Raw genomic sequence first — 10,399 nt, forward strand, 5'->3', positions numbered from 1 at the left:
GACTTTTAAACTATTTTTGGTAAGTCTATTCTTTATCACATGTGGTCTTTAAAGTCTGTTCCTTTGACTTATATTCGGTTAGTATTTAGACAGAGATTTCCTTCAATGCAATAGGAGAGAGAGAGAGAGAGAGAGAGAGAGAGAGAGAGAAGAAGAAAAAGAAACCCAGAAAAACAAATCAAAATCTCAAAATCTCTCCCAGTCTTTGCAGATTGTTTCTGTCCTGGGCACTTTTCCAGGCCATGTGCAACTCTACATTAGCTTTCACTTCATACTTGGACTGAACCTAGACATCCACCAGACGTGCAGGCTCAGAGTCTTCTGAGGTTTTTCTGAGCATGTATCCTGCCCTGAGCATGTATGTGGCTTCCTAAACTCCCCCAATACACACAAGCACTTTTGAATGCCCTAATTTTCCATAAGATCTTAGTTTTTCCCCATGCTTTGGTGCTCTGTTGTGTACCTCCACTGTAATCCTTTGCCCCAGACAGCTGAGATTGCTCATTAATCTTACAGTGCCTGTGCTTTGCAATATTAATGCTTTTCTGCTCTGAGTTCTGAGATAGGTGAAACCAAGACAAGTGCCTGGGGTCTGTCCTTCAGGTAGGCTTTAGGATAGAAAAGACAAACACATTATTTTTGAATAAGGTATTCTGTGTTCTTTCTAGTGCTAGGGAATAGGGTCCCTCCCTGAGTGAGAAACGTAGATAGCTATCCTTCAAGACCACTGTCAAATCAGGGAGTGTATGGGGTAAGGGCACAAAAGACATATGCACAAAATGCCACAAAACTTTCCTACCATTTTTAGTTGCCTGTTCCTTCATTCAACATTTGCTTAGGTGCTATAAAACTTTGACTGTTTTCCACAGTTCTAAATAAAGTTGGTTCTGACAGCTTCTCTTTGGTTTTTGTGGAAGTGGATTTTTGGTTTTTGGTTTTGGTGGATCTGCCTACTCTGCCATTTCCACTGCCATCACTTGCACTGCACACCCTCCTGTGTGCCACCCTTCGTTTCCAGGATGTTGTCATTCTGCTTAACATTACCCCAGTTCTTTCTCTCTAAAATGCCACCCATATACGCCTGAGTTTTTAATAAAATTTTAGAGTAAAATAAAATTTAGGGTATCAGTTGGCGATTATGTCACAGGACAATTATAGTAAGTAATCATGCCGACTGAAACATTTGGCTTCTGTTTTTTCTTTTTCTTTTTTTTGACAGGATCTTGCTGTGTCACCCAGGCTGGAATATGGTGGCATGATCATAGCTCCCTGCAGCCTCAAACTCCTGAGCTCAAGCAATCCTCTTGCCTCAGCCTCCCAAAGTGCTGGGATTACATGTGTGAACCCCCTCACCCAGCCAGTTTCCTTGTTGTTGAACATCCTTTGGTTATTCCTACCATCATAAGGCCCTATTCCTACCACCAGCAGCCACGCCCACTGTGCTATGGGTTTCTTTTTCATCTTTTCTGAATCCTCTAGTTTCCTTGTCTGAGTAGGTTCAGTAAAACTGCTTTTCTTCTTTCACTATTCAGAGCAACTTAATTCTATCTCATTGCCATCTATACTAAGTCATTGACATCATCCACCTTAGCATCAGTACATCAAGATGTTCTGATTAAAAAATACTAATAATAAGGAAGGGGATACTTTTTATCCCTTAGGCAGAAACCTACCCTCAGCTCTTAAAAATGTATCCCAGCTGCACATACTTCATTTCATTTTGAAAACTTAGATTTGTTTTAAAACTATATGAACACTAATTATATTGTCTTTAAGAGTAACCACTTAAAATGGTTACTTCTCAGCAAGTAGAATTTAAAAATTCCACTTTCTTTCATAAACAGATATTTTAAGAAGCTCTGAAATTTTCATGAACTTGAGATTAACCCTTCTTAAAATACTGTTTCTTAAAGCACTGAAGGCAACTTTGTTTTTGGAAGACTGTTCAATAAAAGAAAGAGGCTCTCTTCAGGAATAGAAAAGGGAGCTGGAATATTTCTTATTTTCAAAAAAGTAATTTTCTAATTATAAAGTAATACACCTTTGTTTTAAATAAAAAAAGAATAAAAAAAGTTTGAATTCTGAAATTCAGAAATGTATAAAACAGAAAATAGAATCACCAGTAATCTTATTAGCCAATGATAGCAACTATTAACTATTTAATACATATACTGTAAGATCTTTTAGTCATATATATAAATAGGTATAAGTATGCATTTATATGTGTGTGTGTGTGTGTTTTCTTCAATAAAATAAAATTGTAGTAAGGACTTTTTATTTAGATAAATTGTCATTTCAATGGCTACATAATAGTTCAATTTTGAATATACAATAATCTAACCAGTGTCTTATTAATAAGCATTAGTTATTTCCATTTATTCTCTATTATAAACATTGCAGTGATGATAGCAACTATTTTAGAAGTTACAAGAATCTTAGAGTGTGTTTTCTTAAGTAGTTTTCTTTAAATATTTTCTTCTACAAGCCGGCACTAAGACAAGATAGTTTTGGATTGCCACCAAAGTTGGCAATCATCAGTAAGTATCTAAAATGTTTTAAACATTTTTCACCTTAATAGATGACACTCTAACTTCAATACAACATGTCATTTCAGTTTCAAGTTCCTTCGTAGCCCACAAACCCTTCATTCTGATCAAATGAATTCATTTATTTGGAGGGGCCTGGTGCGTTGCTGCCTTCCTATGGTAGTACTTGCTGCTTTTCCTGGCTAAAAAAGCTGGAAATCACTCCTCTTTCTCACCACTGATCACATGTAATACAGAATTAAAGGTTCAGCTCAAATCCTACTTGATCCATAATCTCTTCATGACCTCTCAGCATGAAGCGATTTGTCCTCTCATTAAAGACCTTTCCACATATTTGTAACACTTTTGACAATTAAATGTATACTGTCTTGTAACTTGTACTTTTGTGTTTTCAGATGTTTCAAGTTTGCTTATTATTTCCCCTTTCTATAGCTATAGAGTGTACTAAAAGGTTATTGAAGGAAGAGATCAGTCTCACTGTCTTTCTAGTACTGTACCTTATACACAGGAGGAACCTGGTAAATATTTTTTATTTACTATAATTACAATAAATCACAGTCTTGTATTAGTAAAACTCTTGTTCAGTGCAATGCCTCTGCATATATAAGCACATAAAAAGAGCTTTTTTTAAAAAAACTATTTTATCAAGATATTAACATAAAACATTTGTTGCTGACTATAGAGTGGCATTGTTGGTAACTGAACTATGTAATATTTAACTCAAAATTATAAATTTAAGATTATTTTCTATATTTTACAACCTTTAAACTATCAATTAAAATTGTTTGCATAAAGATTGAATTGCTTACCTTGCAAAACTTAAGTGAAAGCACAGAAATAACAGAAAACATGAAGAAGCTTCATGTTGGAGGTGTTCGGGGTCTTTGTCTCTGCTGAGAACTCTTTTCCACCCCAGGTATTATTTTGAAATTTAATTTTTAACCTCTGAAAAAATATTTCAAAAGAACAAGCCTCCTAAAGAACTCTGTACTTTTGAACGCTGAAAGAATTTGGCTGAAATCCAGAGAGATTTACCGTAACTGAAACCAAAAAATGGCCTTCCCAGTAAAGAGCAGAGGGAGGTGACCCAAGGACAGGATGGATCCCAGAAATAGAAACTATATATCGCACTACAGAACGACGAATCGAGATACAGCACACAGAGATAACTGCTGAGCAGATGTTGCTCTGAGTCCACCCTGTTGAGCTCGAGCAATGAATGCAATTTCAGCACATTCAGAGTCAGTGCCAGGAAGACAGAAATTATATTGGAAGCAATTTTTTTTTTTTGTGTAAAATAAAATAAAATTTTTTAAACTTAAGGTTGAAGACTAGGAGACAGTAAAAATAAAAGCAGACCATAGCAAAGGCTGCAAAATACATTTAAAACTCTAGAAACCAGCTGCTTTACCATGTATCTGTTGTGCTGTGATCAAATTTTATTTTTAGAGTACAAGAAATTTTAAAAACAGGTATTCTTGTGCCAGTACCAACTATCATGCAGGATTTATCTATTTATGAAATAAATCTGTGATAGCAGAAATGCTGACACAATTGGGTTCACCAGAAGCAGACTTGAGACAGTGAGCATGGGGTACAAGTGTTTGTTAGGGATCGATACCCGTACAAGGAAGGGAGGGGAAGCAGGGGTGAGCAGAGGGAGAAGTTGAACTGAAGTGAGTGTGACCTGTCACAGGGCCCCTGATTTCAGTATAAATGGCTGGGCCATTATATTCTGCCTTGCTCGGTCCCCTACTATATATTGCCCAAGAAGGGCACATCCTTAGGTGAGATAGTTTTCTGTAGCTAAGGCAGACATGGTAGGATCTGACAATTATGTGCTATCAGGAGGAGGTATCTTCTGACTACATTCTTTACAGCCAGGTAGGAAGACCTTCCTTGACAGGGCTTCTGGGAAACTCATCTCTGTCTTTCAGGGTACATACTTGCACCTTTTAGATCTACGTTCCATATATACTCCAGGAGTGGCTCCTTAAAAATTTCATTGGGCCTCTATTCTTGAGGGAAAACTTAGAAGAGGAAGTGAATGGGAAAAACTACAGCTCCCACCCTGGCAGTTGATCTTGGGGCTGTACCTGACACTCACCCTTGGCCCCCTTCCTATCTATTTTAGATTCCCTTTACCCTGACCTCCCACCTTTGCTGGTCTCCGTGACTTACTGGATGACATGACCCACAATGTCCTTCACGAGCGGTCTAAGCCCCTGGTTACCCTTTGTTTCTCAGGCAAATGTTGCCATTTGTATCCCTACTGTCACAAGAGGCAGGCTGGACATGGTGGCTAACTCCTATCATCCCAGCACTTTGGGAGGCCAAGGCAGGAGGACTGCTTGAGGCCAGGAGTTTGAGATGAGCCTGGGCAACACAGGGAGAGGTTCAGGCTGCAGTTAGCCATGATTGCACCACTGTACTCCAGCATGAGTGACAGAGAGCCTCTCTTAAAAAAGAAACAACAACAACAACAACAAAAGAGGTACCCCAGTAGGTTATGTGGGTTCTACACATCTTCCTCCCTGCCCACGTTATAGTAATAGCAGTCCTACCTCCTCGGAATGATCAGGGTCAATTACCCTTGTGGATTATGACTCTTTCTTTCTTGTTGGTCCCTAGACACAAAGAGCTCAGTGTACCCCCGGCAACAGCTCTAGTTTATAATTCTATGGGACTCTTGCTTGCCCCTGGTGAAAGTACAGTCCTTTGGAGACCGAGACAACGAACCCTGCAGAGTCTACAATTGTGGAGACAAGATGCACAAAGTTCCCAATTGGTTAATGGGGGTGATGGTAAGTGTGGTCATTCTTGCCTTTATTCCTTGGTTCCCAGGCCCATGTATTCTTCCTATTGGGAATACAATGCTATATGAAAGTCTTTGATTGAATGTATATACTGCTTCCTGGAGGACAGCACCCCATTCTCACAAAGTTTTGCATTTAACTGGCACCTCAGCTCTGCCCTCAGCAGCCCATTCCAACATTCTGTAAGTCCACCAGCTTCTGAGTGGTGTGGTATGTGATATGACCAGGGGATTGCATGATCACAGGCCCACTCCTGGGCCTGCTTTGTTGTAAAGTGGGTAGCCTTGTCTGGCAGGATGTGATCTTTGGTAGATAATTAAGCACTCTATAATTCTTTGGATTATGGTGCTAACGGAGGCCCTGCACGCAAGAAAGGCACGCTCATACCTCAAATATATGTCTACTCCTGTAAGAATAGACCACTGACCCTTCAAAGAGTGAAAGAATCAGATGCAGTTAACTTGCTACTAAGTGACTAGTTGGTCTCCCTGATGAATTGTGCCATCTTGTGGGGACAGTATTAGTGTCAGCTGCTGTCAGGTTGGGCATTTGTTAATCATGGGAGCTAGATAAGCCTTGGGGTCCATACTATTGGTGTCATGGGTAGCCTCTATCTCTGCTACCATGGGCACTTCATTCTTGTGCCCATCGTGCCAGCACTGGGGTGACTGATGACTGAGACTCAGTCATTTTGGCTCAATAATTTTGTTGGGCCAAATTGGCTGAGCCATTTTGTTGGTTATTTAGTGCCTTTTCTCGGTAGATGCTTTCTGGTAGGCATTAACATGTGATACAAAAATTTTTATACTTCATGCCCACTCCTGTAGGTACATGTATCCATTCTAGATTCCCTTCACTCTGACCTCCCACCTCTGCTGATGTCAGTGACGTACCTGATGACATGACCCACAGTCTCTTTCAGCAGTGGTCTGAACCCTTGGTTACCATTCACTTCTCAGGGTAAAGTTACTGTTTGTATCCCAGAACTTTTTGCTCTTGATCTTTGAATATTTTTCATTTCAGGAACAAAAGATGATCAGGAAATCACTATTGCCTGTGATTCTATATAAAGTCTAGCCTCAGGCCACCTCCCTTTCCACACAAAGTGGATGACCAGGTGTACCACCGGCAGCTCTGCCTTTTGGGGGGACTTTCTCTCACCACTGTCTTTCAAAACCACTCCAAAGTGTGGCTGTAATGCAGCCTCTGTCTATTTTCAACTTGTACCTATATACCAAGCCAACTCATCTGTAAACAAAATGTGACCTTTTCTCTCCTCCTTCAGCTGGTCATACCAGATTCCCCAGGAAGCTATAGGTGTGAGATGAGGAAGGGGCATGAGTGCAACTGTTTGGATGCTGGGGACAGGGGCAGTGTGGCCTACCTGCTACCTGTTTATGCACCCTGCTCATACCTCTGGTCCTGTTTGCGTTTGGCTCTGGATGTCAGACTTCTATCTTATAATACATTTTTGCTAGGCCTGCTTTGCAGGTCCATTTGGATCCAGAGAATAATAGGCAGTTCTGGCTGTATGGTGATGTAGTGTCCTATGATTTGTTATTCTGCATTTACTAGGAACCAGTAATATACAAATTGGTTTTCAAAAGACATACAATTCTCTGCTGCAGATGGCATGGCCTTGCTCCAGAACCCTGAGATCCTATATTGTGGTTCTCCCACATGATCTTCCTCAAACACCTCACAGCATTTTTTCCCCCATCACTGAGACTTCTGATGCTATACAGTCTGCTGGACCACTGCAGAAACCTTTTCTGCTTTGGCAGCTGGAACAATATTCCCTAGTGCAGAATATTCGCTCCCAGCTCGCTCCCAGCATCCAAAAAGTCTCATCAGGTTTTGTGCTTCCTTCTTTGTTAAAGAAAGTACAAGATACAATAATTTGTCTTTTACATTAGAGAGGATGTTCCAGCAGGTTCCTGAACACTGGTTTCCTAAAAATTTTACTGATGTGTCAGGCTTTATTTCCTACTCTCTGGAACACATGTGTCTTACCAAAGTATTTATCATGCTACTTCCTCATCTCCTCTGATAAAGGTAATGCTATCAATGGAAAAACAACGATGGTGACTTATGGAAAATCCAGATGATCCAGATCTCTGACTATTATATTATGTCAGAAGGTGGCAGATAAGGCCTGGGGAAAACTTTAAGTGTATATGCTGCCCATTCCATGTGAATGAGGACTGTTTCTGATCCTTTCTGATTAAAATGCCCCCTCTCTCTTGCTCCTACTCCAGCCACGTAATGTGTGTGCTTTCCATTTGCCTTCTGCCATGATTGTAAGTTTCCTGAGGCCTCCCCAGAACCTGAGCACATGCCAGTATCATGCTTTCTTTTTTTTTTTTTTTTTTTTTTTTTTTTTTTTTTTTTTTTTTTTTTTTTGAGACGGAGTCTTGCTCTGCCGCCCAGGCTGGAGTGCAGTGGCCGGCTCTCAGCTCACTGCAAGCTCCGCCTCCCGGGTTCCCGCCATTCTCCTGTCTCAGCCTCCCGAGTAGCTGGGACTACAGGCGCCCGCCTCGTCGCCCGGCTAGTTTTTTGTATTTTTTAGTAGAGACGGGGTTTCACCGTATTAGCCAGGATGGTCTCGATCTCCTGACCTCATGATCCGCCCGTCTCGGCCTCCCAAAGTGCTGGGATTACAGGCTTGAGCCACCGCGCCCGGCCTCAGTATCATGCTTTCTATACAGCCTGTGGAACCATGAACCAATTAAACCTCTTTTCTTTATAAATTATCTAGTCTCAGGTATTTCTTTATAGCAGTGCAAGAATGGACTAATACAGCAGTTAACAAAAAGAAAATGTAAAGTGCTCATAAGGACTGAAATTTTATTCAGTTTAAGTCTCTTTCCTCCTATGATCTCAATGAAAATAAATATAAAAATAAAAGTAATTCCACTGCACCACTGAAAAATGAAGAAGGATTCATTAATAGGACATAAACAGTGAGGAATTACTAGAATACATATAGTAGACAGGAAAAGATTAACTGCAAAACTTAAATGAGCTTAAGAAGTGTCAAATTCATATACGTGACAACAAGGTATCCAAAATAAAAAAGACCACAGAATAAACAGAAACAGTAGAATCTGAGAGAAGTGATGGACTAAGTAATTAATAAATAAAGGGAAGAACATCTGAGCCAGTGGCCCACACGGGGGCAACTTGAGAATTTACTCCAGGCTAAAGCCTACAGTAAGGCTCTCTGTAGCACATGTTCTAACCCAGAACCCCTTGAGTGGACACTGAGGCAGAAGCAGAGAAGCATTCTAGACGACACCAACCTCCATCAAGTTGAGGGAGACTCTGCACTTAAGATGCAAGCCATAGGCAAACCCCTGAGGCCTCGTATCCCACCCTTCTCCTGCAGTCATTGAAGGCAGACCTCTATAATCAGAATCTACAAAAACAGAAGTACAGCACAATAAAAAGAAAAAGACCAACCTCACTTATGAATATAGACGTAAAAATTCTAAACAAAATATTAGCAAACTAAGTAGTATTCAATAGTCTTACCGTTAATAATAATACTTACTTGACAACACACACACACACACACACACACACACACACATATATATATATATGGAGGTTAAGGCAAATAAGTAATTATGCCAATGTCATAAGAATTTCAGGGTAAGACAAACACAAGTTTAAATTCAAAGAAATGGAAACCCTGTAAATTTAACTTTGAATTGGAAATGTCACTATGACCTCCAGTTTTTTTGCTTTCTAAAAATAATTACCTCTTAGTTGTCCACTGTGTCCATTGATAGGGCCTAGAAGTCCTAACAATCCAGAAGCAATGAGCACTCCTTAGTGGCAGATTGTCTTCTCTACATACCATTTTCCATTTAAAAAAACAAGGCTCTTTGGAGAAAGCGCAATTCCACATCTGGGGCATAAAATGTAAAAGAAATATTTTGTACCAGAAAGCAAGGAAGCCATCGCAGGCTAGTTGGTAGTTTTGAAAGACTTGAAGGGGCTCTCACAAGCCAAAGATTAAATATTTTAAGCATTGCAAAGAACAATGATAGCAAAAAATTGAAATAAAAAATTTCTTTATTTCAGTTAATAATTGCAAAAGAACTGATAGAATTATCATATTACTATTTTGCACTACCTCATGAGCCAATAGACCTAGTGATGATCACCAACAGCTGCTAAAACCATTAGGTAAAAAGCTGGCAGGGAACTCTAAGAGGTGGATGAGGCTGATAACACTGATCTCGCTGACTGATATCATCCCCAAAGACAGACAACCAGATATTATGTGCCTCTTCATGGGACATTAGGAAGTATTCTTGCAGAAGAGAGAGAGAAAAAAAAGAACCTGAACACAAGTCTTTAGATCTCACTATCAATTAACTACCAGTTTATGGGAAATACAGAGGATAGAAAAACAATTTATACCACCACAAGGACGTAATCAGTGAGAAAGTGGGAAATTCTACATGACAAAAGACTCAGTTTTTTCAACAAATAAATCCCATGGGGCGGGGGTTGGTGGGGGGAACAGGGAGAAGAAACTGACATAGAATAAAAGAAAATTAAGAGACATATCAATAAAATACAATGGATGGCCCTTGTTTGGATCTTCATTTGATTGATCCAACTATTAAAAGACATTTTGAAATAACTTGGGAAAATTCCACATGGACTGGATACTGTCCACATGGACTAATACTAAGAAAATATTATTTTTGTTAGGTGTTGTAATGGTATTGTGCTTATGTTTTTAAAAGAGTCCTCTGCTGGAGATTTATGAACAGAATGTTTACTATAAAACACTCTAGCTATAATAATTTTAATAATAACAGTGAGGAAACAGAGGAAAACATTTGCAAAAGGCTGATTGAAGGTGAGTGTTTTATAGAGAAAGGTTCATTATATTGTTCTATCAACTTTTGTTTATGTTTGAAATTTTCATAATAAAAAACAAATAAAAGAGAGTCATGAGTTCACATTGATATTTACAATTAATGGCACCTTGACTAAGTACTTTTTTTTTTTTTTTTG

The 10,399-nt window shown here is 39.4% G+C and overlaps 1 protein-coding gene across 1 annotated transcript in view; it reads right to left on the reverse strand.

Annotated features, from left to right (window-relative positions):
• Nucleotides 1-3,636, reverse strand: part of CFI (complement factor I) — a 57,937-nt gene extending 54,301 nt beyond the window's left edge. The window contains exon 1 of the mRNA XM_017890411.1: nucleotides 3,356-3,636. Coding sequence (XP_017745900.1) covers nucleotides 3,356-3,397 — 42 coding nt within the window. The 5' untranslated portion in view covers nucleotides 3,398-3,636. The remainder of the gene's footprint in view (nucleotides 1-3,355) is intronic.
• Nucleotides 3,637-10,399: the final 6,763 nt, after the last annotated feature.

Source organism: Rhinopithecus bieti, unplaced genomic scaffold (assembly GCF_001698545.2).
Source record: "Rhinopithecus bieti isolate Rb0 unplaced genomic scaffold, ASM169854v2 scaffold_19840, whole genome shotgun sequence".
NCBI lineage: Eukaryota > Metazoa > Chordata > Mammalia > Primates > Cercopithecidae > Rhinopithecus > Rhinopithecus bieti.